The sequence below is a fragment of the Vombatus ursinus genome, unplaced genomic scaffold, assembly GCF_900497805.2.
Source record: "Vombatus ursinus unplaced genomic scaffold, bare-nosed wombat genome assembly UNPS02014802.1, whole genome shotgun sequence".
Classification (NCBI taxonomy): Eukaryota; Metazoa; Chordata; class Mammalia; order Diprotodontia; family Vombatidae; genus Vombatus; species Vombatus ursinus.
The window spans coordinates 24618208-24640938 of NW_020954580.1; the positions used below are offsets into that span (position 1 = coordinate 24618208).

General features: G+C 38.0%; 2 protein-coding genes across 6 annotated transcripts in view; both read left to right on the plus strand.

The window, feature by feature from the left end:
• The window catches only part of TMEM237 (transmembrane protein 237), a 32139-nt gene extending 29771 nt beyond the window's left edge, over positions 1 to 2368 (plus strand). For 3 of the 5 annotated variants that reach the window (XM_027873492.1, XM_027873490.1, XM_027873491.1), the window contains one exon: positions 2157 to 2366. In XM_027873492.1, the coding sequence (XP_027729293.1) occupies positions 2157 to 2224 (68 nt within the window). In that variant the 3' untranslated portion in view covers positions 2225 to 2366. Of the gene's footprint in view, positions 1 to 2156 lie in introns of all 5 variants that reach the window. The other 2 variants (XM_027873489.1, XM_027873488.1) reach the window with 2 other exon arrangements.
• Positions 2369 to 3882: 1514 nt separating this feature from the next.
• The window catches only part of LOC114051287 (C2 calcium-dependent domain-containing protein 6-like), a 94815-nt gene continuing 75966 nt past the window's right edge, over positions 3883 to 22731 (plus strand). The window contains exons 1-3 of the mRNA XM_027873487.1: positions 3883 to 4235; positions 13110 to 13196; positions 20630 to 20681. Coding sequence (XP_027729288.1) covers positions 4002 to 4235; positions 13110 to 13196; positions 20630 to 20681 — 373 coding nt within the window. The 5' untranslated portion in view covers positions 3883 to 4001. The remainder of the gene's footprint in view (positions 4236 to 13109; positions 13197 to 20629; positions 20682 to 22731) is intronic.

Here is a 22731-nt window from a genome sequence, read left to right on the forward strand (position 1 = left end):
CAATGTACTACTGTTGGTAGTCCAACATCTAAAAGAAGATTTAGAACCACAGCCCAAATGCATTAAACTGCACATAATCCTTTGACCCACTACTAGGTACATACTCTATAAGGGTCAAAGATGAAGGCAAAGGACCCATATATGCAAAATTATAAAGATACTTACTGTTCTAGCAGAGACTTAAAAAGGTGGGTGCCCATTTGTGGAACAGATTGTGGTAAATGAATGGAATGGAATATTATTATTACGTTATAAGAAATGATGAAAGGGAGGGATCCAGGGATTCAGAGAAACCCTGATGAAGAGTGAAATGAGCAGAAGTAGGACAGTATTTCACTTAACAACCACAATAATGTAAAGAAAAATTACTTTGAAAGACTTGAGCACTTTGAACAATATAGTGACCAATCATGACTTTGTAAAAATGATGGAGCATGCCTCCTATCTCTTAGCAGAGGTGAATGAACTAGAGGTCCAGAATGAGGCTTATATTTTCAGACATGATTAATATTGTTGATTTTTTTCTTTCTTAAATTTATTTACATATTTTAAATTTTAATAATTTTTCCAGTTACAGGTAAAAACCTTTTAACCTTCATTTTTTTACAATTTTGAGTTCCAAATTCTCTCCCATGCTCCCTTCCCTCCCCCTTCATTGAGAAGGCAAGCCATTTGATAAAGGTTATACATGTGCAGTCATGCAAAATATATTTCCATATTAGCCATGTTGTGAAGGAAAAACGACAAAACACCCCAAGAAAAATAAAGTTAAAAAAAAATCCAGTATGCTTTGATCTGCATTCAGATTCCACCAGTTCTTTCTCTGGAGGTGGTTAGCATTTTTCATCATAGGTCCAGTGTATTTTTCTTAACTGTATGTATTTGTTACAAGAGAGGATTTCTCTCCTGGGGAGGAGGGGCAGATTGTGGGTTAAAAGATATGCAGAAGAGATAAGAAACTTAAAGAGGAGGCAGAGACAGGCAGGGCATTTTCATTGCTAAGGTGTTAACTTTGATGTATGCTTTCTTGAAACAGACTATAAATAATAGAGGTTTACATTTCCATACATAATCCTCTTGTCTTCTTTTTTCCTATATTGGCATGTTTGTTGGTATTTGTTAAACTCATGAAGAAAAGGAGATCATTGATAACTTTGGAAAGAGCACTTTCAGTTAAATGATGAGGTCAAGGAGTAAGATTGCAAAGGCATGAGGAGTGAGAAGAGAGGAAAAGAAGTGGAAGCAATGAAAGGGAATGGATTTTTTTTTTTTTTTAAGTTTGTCTGTGAAAGGGAAGATGACAGCTTGAGAGAATGAGAGAGTCAAGTACGCCTTTTTTTTTTTTTTCTTAAGACATGAGACAGCAGGAAAGCCAGTAAAGAGAGATTAAAGATTAGTGATAGGGGATAATTGTGGATGCAGTCTACCAAATGGGATGGATTCAAGGGCATGTAAAGAGGGTTTTAGTGAGGAGAAGGGCCACCTCTTCATTAGAAATCAAAGGAAAACTGGAGAGACCAGAGGATGAAGTGAAGAGTTTTTCAATATGTAGAGAAAGGGAAAAGAGATAGCTCACTTTTCCATAAAGTAGGAGGCAAGGTTCTTCACCCTGAGTGGGTCAGGGGTGGGCAGAGAAGAGGTTTGGAAAAGAAAGCACTGTGGGGACTGTAATAGAGAATTAGGAAGGAATACAAAGGATGGCCTTGTGGCAGTGAGGGCCCAGTTGAGACCAGACATCATACATTTGTGTTTTTAATTAATTTTTTTTGGTCAGACATATATTCTTTTCTCCCACTTGCCCCCCTAAGGGGGGGGGGAACCTTTTAAACAATCAAATATAGTCATACAAAACACATTCCCACATAATAGCTACACCCTAAAATATGTTTCATTCTGCATATTTACCCATCTCTTTCAGGAGATAGGTTATTCTTCCTCATTGGTCCTCTGGAATAATGGTCAGTCATTGTGTTGATCAGAGTTCTTTAAATCTTTCAAAATTATTCATTTTTATGTTGTTGTTGTTATAGGTACTATAGAGTTTCTTTGTTTCATCGTGTGAACGGTATTCAAGACTCATAACCAAATATGCATTAAAAATCGTTAGGAATGGACAACAGCTTTAAATATTGATCTATTTTTTTTTCTCCCCTCAGAGCTGATGTTTTCTTCTGATGTTCACGAATATCCCAATGTGGATAAACAAACCATATCCCCTTCGTGATGTTAAAAATCTATCATCAAAACTAGGACAGTATTTTTAATGTTCCAATTGTGATATGTAATCTTTTTTTGGAATGTATTTTTACAAGATGTTTGCAAATATATCTACAGTTACTTTGATTGTAGAAACCCATGCCCCAAGATTATGAAAAATATTAAAGTTTTGTACACTGTTTATATCTATCAATTTCCATGGTATCTCAATGTAGGTAGAAACCTATAAGGGAAAGTGTTTTAATTAATTTTTATTCTTTCCTATTTTTCCAAATTATATTTGTATCTGTAACGTTTATTCCATATGACATTGCAAATGCCCGGAAACACTACTAAGAAAGGAGACAGAACAAGTTAGCATTGTAACATGTAATACATCAAATTTAAACACAGATTCAGGGAACAGAATAAAAAAGACCTATGTGTATTCTTAAAAAAAAAACCTTTACTGAATTAACTTAAATTTAAAATTCAAATTTACTTGTTGGAAAACTGCTTATGAGGTATGTATCACACAATAATTTCTTTAGGTAATTTAGTTTAACATTTTTATTTCACGGCTAATAAAAAGGAATGTTATGGATTGAAAGAAATTTTATAATGAAAGAACAGGTTCCTTTCCTATCATTATTTCTATCATTTATAATCAACTACAGGCCTAAATGGTTATACAAATTTGGTGGTATGTACATTTTGTGTATGGATGCCTTGGCATTTGCTTTGCTGAAGTTTCTACAGGAAGGTAACCAGGATGAAGAAGGGCTTGGAGTTAACATGAGGATGGGCTGCAGGAACTGGCCATGTTTAGTCTAGTGAAAAGAAGAGATAGGATGGCCATGTTCAAGTGTATTTTAAGGGCTAGACTCCTATTTGGCCCCAGAAGGCAGAATCAGTAGTTGAAAAGATGCAAATGTAGGTTTGAGGTCTGGGAGCACTTCCTCACTGAGCAGTCCAAGAGTGAACGCTGCCTGGAGAAGTGTGGGCTCCCATCCCTGGAAGTCTTCAAGCAAAGGCTGAAGGATGCCACGGAGACCTCTTCCAACTCTAATTCCGTGCTTCTGTTTGTTCAGACCTGGGCAGTGCTGCAATTATTATTCTCAGGTACACCGTTCATTTTAAAGTCCAGGAGAGAGGGCATGTCCCTTTCTGATGGTTGACATAGTTGTGCTTTATTTGTTAAAGTGTTCTGGTGATACCTTTTGTGTTCACCCCACCTTCATTCCCAAATCCAGTGAATCATCCCTGCCAATAAAGCAAAGACAGAAAAAATAAATGAGCCAAGTTCTATGCGGGCTTAGGGGAGAGGAGAGAGCTCTGGTCTCTGGTCTCTAGTCCCTGGTCCCTATCTAGGCAGGAATAACGATGCCCACGTCCACAGTGCTCGGCTGCCCAGACCGGACCGTGTTGCTGGGGACAGGGACTGACCAGAGGGGGCTCGAAGAGGCGCGTGGCAGAGGGGCCGCAAGAAACCACCACGTGCCCAACCTCGAGAGAGCCATGACAACCGCCTTTCCCGCCCAGCCCCAGCCCCGCCCCCACCCTGATGGCCCTGGGAGCTCGCGCTCGCAGCTGACACCCCTTCCACCTAGGGACCAACCAGCGCCTCCCCACTCCCTCCTCCCCCTGCCCCCGCCCGCTCGGGGTGCGCGTGCGCAGTGCCTCGGACAACTCGCTCCCCCTCCTTCCCCCACCCCCCCAGCGCGAGCTCAGTAGCAAAGAGTGGCCCGAGCCACCGCGGTCGGTTGAGGGGGCCAGGGTTGGGGGTGGGGGGGTAGGGGGACAGGATGGAGCCAAGCCAGGCGGAAAAGAAGTTTTCGGAGCTTAGTGAAAGTCAGCGAAACAAGGTCCATTCGCTCTTCAGGGTCCCTTTTCTGTCCAAAGGCGGCACCGGGACTGACGACAATGAAGAAACAAGAAACTCTGACAACTTGTCGCAGGGGTCCACCCCCGGGCGTTCGACCACGTCGCGGATCGATCGGGAGGAGAGCAAAGAAGGGACCGGCAGAAAGCTGTTGAACGTGAGGCGGAGGAGAGCTTAGAGTTGCTGCGTCTGGGAAGGGCGGTGGGAGCGGGGCGGGGCGGGGCGCAGCGGGCCATCCCCCCGGCGTCTGCGGTAGGGGAGGGGAGAGGAGGCGGCGAGCCCTTCCCCCTTGGGGTGTGGCACTTAGGGAGGCGTGCTGGGGTCGGGATGCCCTGCACGGGGACGGCCCAGAGGGAGAAAACGCCACCCTGTCATTACCCGAAAACCCAGTTACATGGGGAAGAGGGAGTTAGTCAACAAGCGTTTATTAAGCATCTGCTATGAGCCAGTCTCACCTAGCCCTGGGAATAGAAAGAGCAAAAGACAGCCCCTGCTTTCCAGGAACTCACAGTTTAATGGAGGAGACAATGTTGCAAACTGTGTACAAACAAGCAATAGACAGGAGAAGTTGGACGATAAACCGCAGAGGGAAGGCGCCGGAATTCACGGGTTTGTTGCGAAATCGGTTTAAGGAAGCAGGTTTGCAACAGACCAGCGAAACGATCCGCAGTCCAGACCCAGTAGGTCTCCCTGGGAAAGAAAAGTTTTCTTTGACCAATATGGAATGTTCTACTAATTTGTATTCGGTAGTTTCTGGAGGAGGGAGGGAGTGTGTTGGGGGACATAGACACAAAATTAGGACGGAATTTATTTTCCTAAAGCTTTGGAGTGAATATATGGAATTTTAAACTGGTGAGTGTAGTTAGTACACTAGGGTTTAATTCTTACTGGTTTAACACCTTTTTTTTAGTGGTTAGCTTTTCTTACAAATGCTAGTGAGAAAGTAACGTTCCAATAAATCCATCGGATTTCACTATTGACTCCTCAGCAATGTGGCATAACTTCAGTTGCCTTTCCAGTGGTGGTGATGGGTTCAATTTAGCCACGCTCTTGTTGTGACCAGGCATATGCATTTGTAAGAAGGCTGACTGGATTGACATTAAAGGTAACCTGAAACCTGGTTTAAGCTAAATTGTCCATAGTGGATAACCTACACCTTAGTAGCAGGACTGTATAATTAGATTGGCAAGCAGGATTAAATTAACTCAAATAATTTTTTAATTCCATAATTTTTTTAGAGCTGTAATAATTCCCACAAAAGGCCTTCAACAAATCATGGCATGGAGGGAATGCATTGTACTTGTAAACTATTACAGCAGAGCACAAGCTCTATCAGTTTTTTACTGGGGTTGGAAAGGCTTCAAATACCTTTCTGGTAATAGATTATGTCTGGTCTGAGGATAAACTTAGCAAAAGGCTTATCGTGAGTAGGTTGGCAGCCCATGAAACAAAATAATATACAAATTGGCTTTGGGTTTTATAAAGCCCTTTTCATATTCTGTAGTCATGTGGCAGCGGCAGAAAAGGATGCTAAGAATCACAGTGTTTAGACCACATGTAATTAGTAATTTGACCTGGTTTTCCAATTTGAGATTATGTCTAGAGACAAAGTTAATTTACTAGTAGAAGAACTGAAGCATATTAGTATTGATATTCTTATTATAAATGAAACCAGAAACCAATAAATTGGAGTTAAAGTTGCAGGATACAAGATTAGTACTATCAAAAAAATATTTTGGGGACAGCTCGGTGGTGCAGTAGATAGAGCACTAGCCCTAGAATCAGGAGGACCTGAGTTCAAATTCGGCCTCAGACCTATAACATCACTAGCTGTGTGACTTCTGGGCAAGTCACTTAACCCTTAACCCCAATTGCCTCACCAAAAAAAAAAAAGTTCTAAATTATCAGAGCAACTAGGTGGTGCAGTGGATAGAGCTCCAGCCTTGTAGTCAGGAGGACCTGAGTTCAAATCCAGCCTCACTTGATACTTTCTAGCTGTGTGACCCTGGGCAAGTAACTTAACCCCAATTGCCTCACCAAAAAGAGAAAAAAAAAGATATCGTAAAAGATGTCTTATTTATAATAACAAATGCTATTACATATTTGGGAATTAGCCTAGAAATCTACATATGGAAAAGAACAATCAAAAAACCAAAATGATGGAAATAAAAGGCAGTAAATTATTGGATAGACACTCAGTATTCATGGAAGGTTTGGATTATTCTAGTAAAATGACTACCACTAAAATTAAGCATCCTATTTAATGCAATATGAATTAAAATGCCAAGGGATTTCTTCATATAACTAGATAAAATCATAATGAAATTCATATGGAAAAACACATGAATACCAATGGTTATGCTTTAACAACAACAAAAAAGATGGTATTGTGCTTTGACTTTAGAATTTGTAAAACAGCAATTATCTTCAAAACTTTATATGTGGCAGATAAATTTTTAAAAACTGGTGTCCAAAATATAGAAGGAATTGTTAAAAAATGAACAAATTTTAATTTGTCCAGATAGGAATAAATGAATGAAGCATAAGTGTTTACTAGTGCAGAACACTATGCTAAATGCTAGGAATACACATAGAAAAAGTAAGAGAATAGAGGAGGATTCTGGGAAGATGGAAGAATAGGTCAGAAAATTTCGAGCTCTCAAGATTTACCTCCACAGAAGAGATAAAATAGCACCTCAGGGCCAACATAGAGCAGTGAAAGTAAACAAGAGTAGGGGCAGAACAGGGGAATAATAATAATCAGAGAAGATCTAAAGAAAAATCACAGAAAGAAGTTTCATCCTTGTGAAGAGTAAACACCTCCAGGCTAGGGTCAGCTTAAACTACAAGTGGCAATTCCTGGGGTTGACTGGGTTGGGAAGCTGCCTGGGCCCCAGCCACAGTAACTTTTACCCCCAGGATAATGAGGGGAGTTGGGTATCTGAGCTGGGGAAGATTGAGGGAACCTCTACTGACAAGGAACACCAGACCCAGCTGTGCTTCTGAGACTCAGTGGGGGTGAGAAGGAACCAGCACATGCTTGGTGATGCAGAAGCAGTGGGATGGGACACCACTGGCTGTTGACATTTACAGGAGGCTGGATATCTTGGTTTGAGTTCTGGGTCAAAAGGGAGAACTAAAGAGGATCAGAAACCAGAGGCATCATCCTCCATACCCAAGGACTAGAGGTGACTATAAAAACTGAACTATTGTAAAAGAAATGCAAAGGCAAAGGAGAAGGAATCCAACCATAGAGAGCTACTATGGGAATAGAGAAGACCATGGTTCATCTTCAGAGAAGGAAACTGTAGCAAAGAAATCTTCTTCTACCCTAAAGAGTAATGTCAATTGCTCAGCTGCCCAAAAAGAAATCATTGAAGAACTTAAAAAAGACTTTAAAAATCAAATGAGAGAGATTGAGGAAAAACTAAAAAAAGAAAAATAAGAATAATCCAAGAAAAATAAGATTATGAAAAGAAAGTCTAGGGAAAAAAAGTCTAGAAAAAAACTAGAAAAGGAGATGCAGAATCTTGAGGAAGAAAATGACACTTTGAAAATCAGAATTGGACAAGGAAAGCCAGCAAAGTTATAAGAGATCAAGAAGTTAAAAAAAAATACAAAATACAAAGAATTAAAAAATAGAAGAGAACGTGAAACATCTTGTAAGAAAAAAAGCTGATCTGGAGAATAGATCAAGAAGAGAAAACATGAGAATAATCGATTAACGGAAAGCTATGATCAAAAAGAGAATCTTGATACAATAATACAAGAAATAATTAAACAAAATTGTCTTGAAGCATTAGAACAAGAGGAGAAAGTAGAAATAGAAAAAATCCACTGATCACCACCAGAAAAAGATCCTACAAGGAAAACTCACAGGAATGTTATAGTCAAATTCTGAAACCCCCAGTTCAAGGACAAAATATTATGAGCAACAAGAAAAAAATAATTTATATATGCTGGTACCACAATTAGAATTATACAAGACCTAGCAGTGGTGACACTAAAGGACCACAGGTCTTGGAACACTATATATCGAAGAGCAAAAGAACTGGGCTTCCAGCCGATAATATCGTACCCAGTAAAGCTAAGCATAATTCTGAATGAAAAAATGGATATTTAATGAATTGTCAGACTTTTGGAACTTTGTTTAAAAAAAACCAAAAACCTGAACTTAAGAGAAGATTTGGCATACAGGAGCCAAGAGACATATAAGGTATATACCAATGACCAATTACAAGGGGCTCAAAGGTAAAATGTTTACTTTTTATGTATGTAAAATATAAAACTTATGTCTAAGATTGTTATTAGTAATTAGGCAACTTATAAAGAAGATTGGGGCAGACCTGAGTATGATAGGACTTCAAAAAGTAAAACCATTCAGGAACAGCTGGAAGAGTAATTATCTTATACAAATGAGGTGCTAGAGGAAGAACCAAGGGGAATTAGATGGGGGGGGCTGTTAGTTCTGCAAACCGACTTTCATTGGAAATGGGTTCAAGAGGGAAAAATACATATACATCTACAAGAGTGTAAAAGTCTTCTAAATTTAGAAAGAAAACTCTAAGGGGATAGGGAGGGGGGAGAGGATAAAGGAGGGATGTTTAGAGGAGAGGGTGAGGAAAAAGGTTAAAAGGGGAATATAGAAGGGTGTTTGGATTTATGAGAAGGGGAAGATAAGGGAAAGATTGTTGTGGGGGGGGATTAGGTTAAGTAATAAGAGGGCAAGATAGTAGGTAGAGGTAAAGTAGAGAAGTTAAGAGAGATTGAAAAAAAAAAGGTGCACAAACAAAAACAAAGATTTGGAGTAGAATGTCTTAGGGAAAGTATATGTTTATATATGTATATATATGTATGTATGTGTATATATGTACATGTGTATATATATATCTCAATATCTACATATAAATATATCTATGCTTAATTGTAGCCTGGGGAGGGAGGAGGAAGGAAGGGGGAAATAGAACAAGTAAAAAGTGTACAGCAGAGAACAAAAGAAACAAAACAAAGAAAACCTACAAGGAAGCAGAGAAAAGATGGACAGCTTTCAACATAATGCTTAGTATTTAATATGTGTGCTTTTTTGAAATGGAAAGTTATTGCTATGTATTCTGAATCCTCCTATGTTCTGCTTTGCATGTGATAATTTTTACTTTTCTTAAATTTATAATATGTTTCTTTTTGTTTTCTTATGTATTTAAGTTTTAGTATTTGTCTAAAATTAAAAAGATAAAAAAAGAAAAAGTTAAAAAAGAAAAAAAAAAAGCTCTCAAGGAACTCACATTCTAATAGAGGGAGACAACACCTTTACAAGATTTCAGCTGCAAGTTAAACAGAAGGTCCCATGGTACAGCAACAAAGAAGATGGCATTGCCTCTTCTTTAATGTTAATGTTATACCCACTGATTAAATAATCTCTTTCTGATGTTGAACCATTTGACAGTGCCAAGGACTTTGGTGAAAATAACTTTTCCCATTTTGGGGGATCTTCAAAAGATGTGGCTGTAGTAATAGCCGGAACAATTGCCAGGTTACATCTCTACGAGGATTTCTTAGCGGGATAGTATCTGTGGACACTGGTGCATTCTTATTGCAAAGGATCTTGAGTACAAAGACCTGGGCTATCTTCATCAGGGTCTGAGGCTAGATAGTGGTCAGGGTGGTGTGATTGCACTTATCCGCCCTTGCTGACTCCTGTCTCTCCAGGTTCCCCACTGCTTCAGCTAGGATAGCTTACCTGCCTTGTGGGGGACAGTTGGTGGGATGACTGACCCCTTCTCCAAGGAAACTGCTTCCCCATATGATGGCTGCAAAGGCTGGCCTGGAAGCAGAACCAGTAATCTGCCACTCCCAGAGCTCCAGTGCCTGTCTGCCTGTTGGCGGAAGCTGGTCAGCGGCTGTGGTTGTTGGTAATGAGGAAGGTGGGCCCTTCTGTTGCAGTTTCACGATGTATTGTGGCAGAACTGTCTCAAAAAATCAGACCACCTCTATCCAAGTATAGGCATTTATTGAGGATTGATGCCCCTCAAAAGTGGGCTAGGTTTCAAAAGGAACCAGCAATTTCAGAGAAAGCAAGATGGATTTTTATAGAATAAAGATGCAATTACATAACAGATATTATGAATATTGAAATGGCAGGAGGGGTTTGTCAAGGGATTAGGTAATAGGGGTGGGGTCCCTTCTGTGTTTCTGTGGTTAAACGTCCTGGTCCTGCTGCTTTCTGGTTAGTTAACTCTTGTGGTCTTACCTGGTCAAGATAGGTATTGTGGTCCTGTCTTGGACTAAAGGAATGATGTGATTGTGGTTGGTACAAGAACACACGTATTCAAATATGTGAATTGGATCTGGGGGCAGTGGCTAGCCAGGGGCAGTGACTGTATTGAGTGTGGGGGGTCTGAGGTGTGGTTAAAACCAGATTATGTGATACATCAAAACTTGCCTGCTGTTTGGTGGGGCCCATAAGGAAGTTAGAGTAATGGGACTGGGGGCAGCTTTATTTGATTTGATTTGATTTGATTTGATTTGATGAGGCGATTGGGGTTAAGTGAGTTGCCCAGAGTCACATAGCTAGGAAATACTGTGTGTCTGAGGCCGGATTTGAACTCAGGTGCTCCAGGGCCAGTACTCTATCCACTGTACCACCTCGCTGCCCCAGGGAGCAGCTTTATTAGGATTCCATCATTCCCAGTCAGAGACTTGGCCCACTCAGTGGGTACAGTTTCTGTTGCAGTTTCATGATGTGTTGTGGCGAAACCATCTCAAAAACAGTTTTCAAAAGAAGAAATAGAAATTGTCAATAACTTGGAAATTGCTCAACTTTATGAATAATCAGAGATGCAGATTAAAGCAACTTTCAGGTTCCACCTCATGGCCATCAAACTGGCCAAAAAAAAAAAATTGGAAAGCAAAGGAGAAATTCCTGGTGAAGTTGTAGAGAAAGAAATAAACTTATTTATTGCTGGTGGATTTTCATACTTGTTAAATCTATTTAGAGAAAACTTGTCATGTAGAAAAGTTAGGAAAGTAATAATACCCTTTGACTTGAACATTCCATTGTTGGGAATATGCTTTGAAAGCATAATTTAAAAAGCTGTTTCTTTTAAAATGTTCATAGCAGTATTCTATCTAATTACAATAAACTGGAAGTAAGTAATATATCCAACAAGAAGGGAATGGATTAATATGGTATTTGTAAGGAAGTACTATAGCATAATTAAAATGAATGCTTCTCCATTTGATGAAATATAAAAAGACCTTTATGAAATAATGCAGAATGAAAGATGTAAAACAATTAGAACAGAGTTCATAGTAAATAAAATGACAGAAAAAAATGAACGGGAATGAATGGACAAAGGATCTTGATGGAGACCTAGAGTGAATGAAAATTTATGACATTTTATGTAGTGAATTTCATTTATTTAAATTAAATAGTTGAAAGGTAATTACTTGCAATTACTACCTCGATGGTCAGTATTGCTTATGATAAATCACCAAAACATTTTTAAAGAAAGAAAATTGTGACCAAATGGATTCTGTGCGTGCCCAAAGCAACAAGAAAAATCACTTCATGAAACACTTGATCAAGGTCTCTGCAAATTCATTTTTTTTTTCCTCCTCAAGAACCTCGCACTGTTTTGTGAATCAATACTGCTCATTATTTTACATCCCCTTCCTCCTTAATGTTTTGCAGTAGAGTTTGTACTTCAAACCCGTGATGTCCTTGACTATTAATGTTTTTTTACTTGGAAGGAGACAGTGGGTCTGCTGGATGAGGTGTTCTGGTTTCCTCTTTTAGTATCATTTAACTCCTCAAAGAAATGGTGATAAAGATAATGCCTTTCTTTACATTTTCTCATTTTCTGTCTTGTGGAGTTGACAGTTTGTCAGATTCATTTCAAACATTCCATATAATTGATGTTTCTTACAGCTATTGGTCTCACAGTGAAATCAGTTGCCAACTCTGTTTACCTGACTGCAAAGGGTCTATGTTTTCATCATTGTGGGGAAGTTCCTGGATAGAATTTTCTTTCACCAGCGCAGATTACAACTCCTCTGTGGCTTTGTACCTAGGAAATTAAAGTTCTAGGGAAGTGTTTGAGATATTTAGAGATACTAAATGACTTGTCCAGGGTCACATAGCTACTAAGTGTCAGAGGCAAGATTTGAACCCACATTTTCCTGATTCTCATCCCAGAATTCTGTGTATTCTATCAAGAAGCTCTGCTTTCAAATCCTGTGATTTTCTTATGTCTTCAGGTTGCAACAATGTCAATGCTGATAGGTTTCAATTTTTTCCAGCATATATTTATTCCTCGGTTATTGGACAGAGAACTCACATTTAGAATCTGCAGCCCCTAAATCAATGTTTATTGATTGTCTAAAGACTTAGTGTTTCTTAGCACCCTCTACCCCTTTTGCTGCCAACTGTCCACTGACACTGAGGGGATCAAACAGGACTCAAGTCCATTTTGGGTTTGGGGTTTTTTGTTTTGTTTCTTGGTTCCATGAGTTGCTATAGCCAAAGCATCTATCATCTAATGGCCAAACTACTAGTATGATCCTCTCTGTGCTTAGTGTAGCTCATCAGTAGAGCCTATTTTTTAAGCCATTCCTGCTTAGTGGAATTTGCCAGAATTCATACTGCACTGGCATAGCCTTCAGAATTCAAGGATACCTCCTTGCTGAGATGTAGTGTTAGAGTAAAAATTTTGTGGGGGAAGACTTACATGTTTTATACTAAATTCTGCTCTATAATGAACATCATTCCGCCATATAGGTGACTTTTAACTGCTCATACTACTGCTGTCATCAGTAGTTCTTCGTGAAAAACAATGAAGCATACATTTTGATATTTTTCACTGTAATGTGGGCCATTGTGAATCAGTAAACTTTCAGGCACCAATGCAGCATAGAATTTACCTACTATAATCATCACTGAGTCTGTCATATATAGTACTGAACAGTACTTAACTTGTTCTATTTTTATCTTCTTTAAATTTGAAGCAATTTAGAATTCATTTACATTTTGTAGATGCTGAGAAAAACTCTTAAAGGAAATGAAAGTAAAGAATTTAGTGAAGCACAAGACATACCATCTTTGGTTCCATTTGGAGATGTGGTATGTAAAAGCATTCTATGCATCTATAAATTACTTTATAGCTCCAGCTAATTCATCGTCTGGATTTTGGGTATTCAACAAGAGTATACATGAAATAATTTATGACAAAATTTCCATCACTTCTCCTTTTTTATGAAATAAAGATTTTACAAGAATATTCATTCAAAGAGGTTTATTAAAGTAATTGAAAATAGCTTATTTCGGAGAATGAGTGAATGATACTCATACTATTAATTACCTAAATATAGATGTTTTTTAAAATCACCAAACTAGTATGGATGTAGTATTGTAGTATGGGAGCAAGAAAACAAAATTATTCTCTAATGTCCACACATAATATTCTGAAAATAAGAATTCATAAATATAGCTACCTGTTTTCTGGATAATCTGGATTAATGTTTGATGAATGACAGGACCACTATATTTGTACTTGATGCTTTGAAAAATAGGAAATACTCTTTAAATACATGGTAAATTTGGATATTTGCCCCTTGCTTTATTCTTTGGAACACCCTACAAACAGTATCACAGCAAATCACATATTAGACAGTCCCACAATTCCTTTCAGTTCGTAAGATTGTAGACCTGGAGCTGGAAGAAAATCCAGATTCCATCTAGTCTAACTTTTTAATTTTATAGTTAAGGAAATGGGCTTAGAAAAATAAAGTGATTTGCCCAAGGCTAGCCAGAATCCCAATTTATAGTGTTATGTGTCAAAGGACTGAGTGCTTCATTGATAATAAAAAGGTTAGAGGCCTTACTCATTTGTTTTGCTTCTCTCATGAAGTTCTCACACTCGTCAAAACAAAATGCATATTTCACCACCAGGAAATGAGGTTAGTCTGTAGTATGACCTACTGTAGCACATATTCAAAAATGGGTTTGCTTTAGTAGTTGCTATAACTAACATCTTATCCTACCTGTTGAATTTGAGAATTTCAACCTTTGATTATAGCTATCTATGCTTTTGTGTCCTTAAAACAATATTTTTATCTTAGGATTTTATGAAGGCATTATCCTCTGGCTTTATCCAATTCAACTCAACAACCATTAAGGGTTACAATGTGCATGGTAGTTAGATTTTTTTTTTAATATTGCTAGACCTTCACACTGTAGTTTATGCTAGCATTGCCTTAAAAGAAAGATGAAAGCTCTGTGTTGCACTGCATCATCATCATCATCATCATCATCATCATCATCATCAATTACTACTATGACTACTGTGGAAATTGATTTAGTTTCACACAAGTATTAAATAATATTTGCTACTTTGAATTAACTATGAAGTTCAACATGCCTATGTTCATTTGGCTGATATTACAGTTTTGTAGTCAAGAAATGCTGCATTTATTTTATGGATAGAAGACTCATTTTTTTTGTATTTATCTCAAATTATCCTTGCCTTAGATTCATTTTCTGTATAGTTTGAATAACACTTCCACAGAATCATGAAATCTTACAGCAGGAAGCGACTGTTAGTCTAAACATGGCTGAACTAACACACCCTCTTCAGTAATTTGACAAATGATCATCTGGCCTTTGCTTAAAAACCTCCAGTGAGGGAGAATTTACAGCCTCCTGAGGAAGCCCATTCCATCTTTGGATAGCTCTAGTTACTAGGTTTTTCCTTCCATTAAGCCTGGATTTCCATCTTTGCAATTCCCACCCATTGCTCCCAGTTCTTTCCGCTGGTGTTAAATAGAGCAAGTCTAATACATCTTCCCCATGACAGCCATTCAACTTGTGAAAGACAGGTATTTTATCTCCTGCAAATCTATTCTTATATCTAAACAACCTCAATTCCTTGCATAGGTCCTTAAGGTCACCTCAACATTTACCTCAAAGTGAATGAATTCAAGATCCTTCACCATTCTAATTGCCTTCCTCTTAATATTCTCTAGTTTATCAATGTCTTTTCTAAAATGTAGTGCCCAGAACAGAACACAGTGTTCCAGATATTATTTGACCAAGGTGTATTAGAGTGGGACTTTAACCTATATCTTAAGGTAACCTTAAGACCATGTTAGCTTTCTTGGCTGCGCCATATCATGTTGCTGACTCATAAAACTTTCTGTCCATTAAAACTCCTAGATCTTTTGTAGACAAACTTCTTTCTAACCATAACTTCTTCATCTTATACTTGTAAAATTGATTTTTTAGGCCGAGTGTAAGACATTATAAGTTAATCCTCTTAAATTTTATCTGTATTTTAACCCCTTGTTTTATCCTGTAAAGGTATTTTTAGACCCTGACAAAGTCATCCATTGTTAGTTATCCCTCTCAGCTTTCTTTCATCTGCAGATTTGGTTAGCCTGCCATTAATGTTTTTATCCAAATTATTGATTAAAATGTTATAATATAGATATTGTAAGATGCTCTACAAGAGTTTTTCTTTCAAGGTAACAACAAACCAGTAAGGAAAACTTTTTACCCTTTTCCACTTCTGCGGTACCTCTCCTGATCCCCATTATCTTTCAGAGATGTTGGCAATGAACACATTTGTCAGTTCTTTCAGTACTTAGGAATATAATGCACCTGGACCAGGTGACTTGGCTTCATTGGGGCAGCTAGGTGCTCTCAAATTCCGTCCAATTCTTGCTACCACAAATAGTGCTATTATAAATATTTCTTGTATATGTAGAAACATTCTCTCTGTCTTTGTGTTCTTTGGAGTATACACCTAATAGTGGTTTCACCATGTCAGAGGTTATGTATGGTTTAGTGACACTTTAAATATAATTATAGTTAAATATAATTTCCAGAAAAGTTAGGCCAATTCAGAGTTCCACTAACAGTGAATTAGTGTGCCTGTCTTACCATAACTCCTCCAACATTTTACCATTTTTGTCTTTCATTGTCTTTGACAACCTGATCTTTTTCTTATTCCTGTTTCTATTATCAATATCCCATCCACACCAAGCAGTCATCTTCTACTTTAAAAAATTCTCTTCTTGTCCCCTGTAACTAAAAAAATTCCCAAACTACCCTTTTAATTTTCCTTAGCTTTCCTTGATAGTCTCTGCTAATTCTGAGTCTAGGACTCCTGGTACTGCCTTAATAGAATATACCACATTTTTGTGGTACCTCTGTTACCTGCCATTACTTCTGTCTTCTGTACATGTCTTTTAAATTCTTTTATTATATGATGAGTTCCTTGAGCATCCCCATTGGTTGATTTAAGTGACTCCAATTTCCTAATCATCAGCATTGTTATTCCTTGCATCTTTCATTCTTGAGACCTTCCCATCTCTTTTGTGATGACTTCTCACATAAATATTTAAGTCATGGGAGCCTACCTATCCTTTACCCAATCCTTTTGAAATCTGCTATGCTAAAAACTGTGGTAAAAGACAGATTTTGCCTGGCTGGACTCTCCTATATCACAAATTCTAATGTGGAATAGTCATTTCCTCCATTCTTCTTTGGCTCCTACCTCTTCTACTGTAGTAGTCAGTTTTTCAATCAAATCCTGGTTGGTTCCTCCATCTTATGAAGTCTATCATAAACCTTTATAAATAAATCTATCGTAATAATAAATCTATCTATAATAAATCTATCATAATATAAGTCTATCATAAAATGTTATATTTGCTGTTGGGGTTAATATACCTACTGCTCCTATCCTATACCCAGCCATGTAGCCGGTTTAGTACTAAGGGAACCGTCTTCTAATTAGGATGATTAGACTTCCCATTCTTATACTCTTTGTCTGGATAATAAAGCAGGAAACAGTGCTAATTGTGGTAAAAGTTATGACTCAAAAGTATAAAGGGTTCTCCAAAGATAGGGGAGTTTAAAAAGTATTCAGTGTACAAATATGAATCAGGTATGTAACAGGTAGTTTATTCCTATACAGAAAGAAAATTACTAAGCATAAAAAGTATCACCACATGCATTACAGAATGATTCTAACAGAATTCAGTAACATAACTATGGTTATAGTCATTTGGGAGGCTAATATTTTAAGCCTCATCAGATCAGAATACAGTGGTGTAGTACTGCTGATTAGGAATTAGTGGTATTAGACATTGTCCAATCAAACAGCCAAGTTTTTCTGGTGATCAGTTTCTCCATGAGCTACTGATGCTCTGGAAATTTCATAGCCACTGACTCAAAAACCTTCCAGGACATTCAGACCCACTTGATCACTTAACTTTTGATATCCCACTGCTGAAAAGTAGCTTAGGTACTCTTTCTTATTATTGAACAGCAATAAATTTCCTGCTGCTGTGGTGAGGGGATAGGGCTGCAGTGTATCAGGTGTGCAGCCTGGTCTCCTACCTAGGAGGAAGGAGAATAATACCATTCCTTCTGCCCTAAGTACTCCCTTTAACTGCCTAAGGCTATGAAAGGACTCTACCCTGAGAACAACACCCTGTGGACACTGGAAATTTATCTAAAATATTCTTTTAATGATTAACAAACTCCCACCTGGTCATACCTTCTCTATTTCAGGGATTCCAAACCTCAGTGGTCATCATTTGAACCCCGTTCCTCTCCCCAACTGCCCAGTCCCTCATTCCCATTGCCCAGTGCCCTATCCCCAAAATACCTCTTCCACTGAGCTCTTTTAATTGCCTGCTTCATAGGCAACAACTTGCTTTTGTCTTAAATCTCTTCCTTTCCCACTCTTCTGGCACTCCTTGAGCCCTAGCTCCTTCCTGGTAACACAGCCTCCCTGGCTACCCTTTCCAGTACTTCTATAACTTTCACTCGTTTCCTGTCAACTCACTGATCAAGATGAGGGAGTTGGAATACTCTTTGCTTCCCGTTGACACTTCCTGGTTCTCCCCCTGCCTCCATCATTCAATAACCTATCCTCTTTTAAGGTTCAATTAATTCATATCTATCATCCAATCAAAATTCTGGTGGGTGTTATCTACCAACTTGCAGGACATACCTTTTCTTTCCTTAATGAGTTCAGTGTCTTTCCTCTCCAATTTCTGCCCTCGTACTAGAGGACCTCAACATAAATGATGATACTTCCTCAAATACCCTAAGAGTACAGTTCCTCAGCTTATTTCATGTCACCTACTCCTATACCCCATCATCACCCCAAGATGTACCACTTCCATGTTCATGTACTTAGAAAATCCCTTTTCTGGTCACAACCTATTGTCAGTCCACCTCTTCTTCCACCTTCCAACCCCAAACCTGTTTTTTGCCCACTCCGAGACCTCCAATCCCTCAATCCCTCAGCTCTCTACCAGGTCATCATCCCTATACTAGCTACACTCTCTCCTTTCCCCATTGTTGAACAAGTTCAACTCTACACCATCCTCTGGAGTCCCTTGCTCCCTTATCCAATTGCCTATCTTTTAAAAAATGTTTTTCCCTAATTATACATAAAAATAATTTTTAGCATTCATTTTTTTAATTTGGGGATACAGACCTAGTGATATTACTGGGTCAAAGGGTATGCACAGATTTGTAGGCCTTTGGGCATAGTTCCAAATTGTTCTCTAGCATGGTTAGATCAGTTCACAACTCTACCAATAGTGTGTTAGTGTCCTAATTTTCCCATGTGCCCTCTAAACGTTTGTCATTTTCCTTTTCTGCCATATTAGCCAATCTGATAGGTGTGCAGTTCGCATTTTTCTAATCAATGTCTGTCACTAGGTAATTGTTTGCTTAAGATCAAGAAAGAATGAATACAAAAAGAGGTTGAAGTGGTCACGTGCTCATATCTACTTGGAGGCTGGATGAGATTCCTTGCCTACCTGATACTTAGGACTAGATCCAGAATATCCACAAGCTTAACAGCTAGAAAGAAAAACTGAAAAAATCCAGTAGATGTCTTCTGTACCTGCTCTGAGTCATCAGCTCTTCTGACTCAATAGCCAATTAAGAAACTTTTTAATTACCACACAGTGCAAGCCCCAGCATTACTGTGTGTGGATGATAATAGTTCCCTTCCCCCACACACCCCAAGCTTTCATATAGACTGTTAGAATCAGGCAGGTAATATCTGTACATTCTCTTAAGAAATGATGCTTATTGTCCAGTTCACCTACCTTACAAAAGGATAAAATTATCATTAAAGCAAATTTTAAAATGTTAACTACTCTGCTTTAGGCAGAGAGCCCAGGCAATATCCAAATAATTGAAGTTCCTTATCTCAACTGTAACATACTTCCATGCCAGTGTGGTTTTTTTTTCATCTGTTTATACTTATGCTTTCTCTTTTTGACCCATGGTAATATCACTTCTCTTTCTTCCTTTATTGATTACACAAATTTCTTTGACTGAATATATCTTCTAAATGTTCAATAAATGATATTCTGTCTCTCTTCCACTCTTTTAACTATACTTATAACATCCCAGAACCATATTCTTAGTCATATGACTCCTCTCACTAAGCTTCAGTGATCTACATGAAAGCAAATGGACCTCCTTGAGAGATCCTCTCTCTCTCTCTCTCTTTCTCTCTCTTTTTCTCTCTCTCTCAAAGACTACTTCTCCCTGTCTTTTTTCTTACTGTCTTTTTTAAAGACTAGATCTCCTCTCTTACCCCAAGCTGGGAGTACACAAGGCCTAGGGGCCCAGGGCCACTATTATTGGCTTTGACCTGTTTCATTTCCTACCAGAGCCAGTTTGTCCCTTTAGGCACCCTGGTGCCCTGCCTCCCCAGCCAGAGGCTTGCTATATTCTGAACTCAGCATAAACACCTATATATCTTAACCCCCCATAGCTCAGAACTCCCAAGCTCAAGAGGTCCACAAGCCTCACTTTCCCCAATAATAAAGATTTACATGTGTATACCACCATTCCTAGCTCATATTCCTTTTTTTTTTTTTGATTTTGTAGATTTCTAGATGTGTCTACTATACTGTAAAAGCTATGTTATAGAAGCTTCTCTCTATGGTATCTACAATCTACTTAGGTAATCTTTCCCCCCATACTTATTCAATTTAAAACTCCTTTGATTTGGATTTGTAAGATTTTGGGAAATACATTCTTACCATCCCTTGTTCACTCCAACAATTAACCAAAAGTTGTTTCTAAAATACCTTTAGAATCTTAAATGATGTAAAGCTTTGAATCCTGTATCAAACAGTATATTTCTAATAATAGAATATCATTCCTGTCATTCAGCTAATAGAAAAATTTTTTAAATAATCCAGAAAAAATTCTGAAAGTTTTATGTTCAAGCATTAGTTTTTTAAACATGGAGAGTTCATTTCTATGGGTGTTCAAAAATGTTAATGAACATTTGCTCACTTTTTCCTTTTATCTCTATTTACTTAAAGTTTCTATCTAGTTTTATTCTTTCCTTAGAGAAAAACTCGTGAATGTTTACAAGCCAAAAAATTAGAGAAGTATTTCACATTTAAAAGACCTCTCTGTACAGGATAAAGTAAAAGAAACAACAGTTGATATTTTAAATGTGATCACTCAATAAAATAATGTTTTTGTTTCTTTAATTGTCATAGGTTGGCTGCCTAGCTGTTCATATAAAGAGATGCAGACATTTTTCACCCAGGAGTATCCTTTCTCTTGTTTTATTTAACTGTTTAAAGTAAAATTCAATTTCCCATTTCCATTGACAACTCTATTAATTTTTATATTATGGGTAGCCATATTCATTGTCCTTGGGAATTGCTCTACATCATTCTTCTTAAGAAGCCATATACTTCTTTTTGTAATTTTTCTTTTTTTCCTCTTCTAATAATTATTTTCATTTCTCCCATTCTTATTAAAAAATCTATCTCATGAGAGATTTGAGGGGATCTGGAGAGATGTTGGGGCAGCTAGGTGGCACAGTGGGTAGAGTGCTGGACCTGAAGTCAGGATGACTCATCTTCCTGAGTTCAGCTCTGGCCTCAGATGCTTACTAGCTGTGTGACCCTAGGCAAGTCATTTAACCCTGTTTGCCTCAGTTGCCTCATCTGTACAATGAGCTGGAGAAGGAAATAGCAAACCACTCCAGTATCTTTGCCAAGAAAATCCCAAATGGGGTCAGGAAGAGTCGGACGTGACTGAAATGACTGAACAACAACAACAGAGACATACTTGAGAACCAGAAAATAACATGGATCAAAAGTCGTTGCTGTGATCACTAGATTAAATATCTCGCCTGTGGCTCCAAGAGGCTGTAGTATATGCAGCAGCTACATCTGGTAAAACCGTCTTGGCAGACAAGCTAAGCCAGGTTGAGGTTAACCAACAGGCCTCGATCCTATCTATGAGTTAGGGAGATGTCTAGCCCAAGCACGTGAAGACTTCCCCTGGCAGAATGGGCAGATGAAAACAGTGCATTCCAACGGCCCTGAAGGCGACTGAAGCAGGCACTGTGGAGTACTCAGAACTTGATCAGACGGGGAAGACACCAAGATCATCTATTGCATCCAGGACCATTGCCAGTTGTCTTGACTTTTGTCTTGCCATGGACTTGGATGGCTCTAGAAGAGAGAGCGAGGTTGATGGCTTTGTGCAACTCTGCCTCCAGATTAAATTAAACTTAAATCCGATTCACAGGCAAGTTAAGATATTACCTCTGATGTCATTAGTCCTCAAAAACGACGGACAAACAACAGATTATATGTACAGGATGTATCCTTTCAAGAGAAGTTACTTCTAGTTAATTTATCAGGAGATTTATCTCACCCTTCTTTCCTTCCTTCCTTCTTTTCTTCCTTCCTTCTCTGTCTGTCTGTCTGTCTGTCTTTCTGTCTGTCTCTCTCTCTCTCTCTCTCTGTTTTATGCTATCTGGAATAAATGTTTGTTGATTAAACTGTTCTCCTTTTCAAAGTCTATTCATTAATATTTTTAGCTTTGTGTCTTAAAATGAACTGAATGTATATCTTGAGTGCAATCATTAAGTAGCATTAAAACAGTGCCATTATGGTTTTTCCATCTTTTTTATAATCTACAGAAATTAAAATTCTGGTTGATACTGAAAGGAATTGTTTTAATCAGAAAAGCAAAAGATAGTTTAATGACTAGAATTTTATAAATAACAGGATAGACTAGGGGTAGGCTATATATCTGAAATTAATCAGAGGGTAGAAATTATATGACAAATTTGTGCGATGTATACAGCCAGTCTGGATAATTTAGACCAAATTATTTCACCCTAACAATGTTAGAATTATAAATGAATTATTTTCAAGTGGCTTATTGCTCTTAACTTTATAATTTCCCAAAAATTGTATTATGGTCACCAGTGTTCTTCATCAGTCTGTTAAATCATATGTTTATGCAGTTAATTAAGCAAGCATTTATTAATCACCTACTATGTACCAGGCATAGCCCCTGGCTTCAAAGAGTTTATGTTCTCATAGACACTTTATGAACTAATATATGTTGAAAATTTTTGACAGAGAATAGTATGTGGAGGAAAAGTAAGATGTAGTCTGAGAAGTATTGCCCTGCTTTCTATGTACCACCTTACTTTACCACTTTACTTAGTCATAGACAAAAAAAGGCTATTCTTAAAAGACTTTGTTCTTTTAAGATACATGCATCAGCTAATACTTTTTCATTGATTTGAAGATTTTGGCCTGAGTTGTCTAAATTAATTAAGTTGATACAA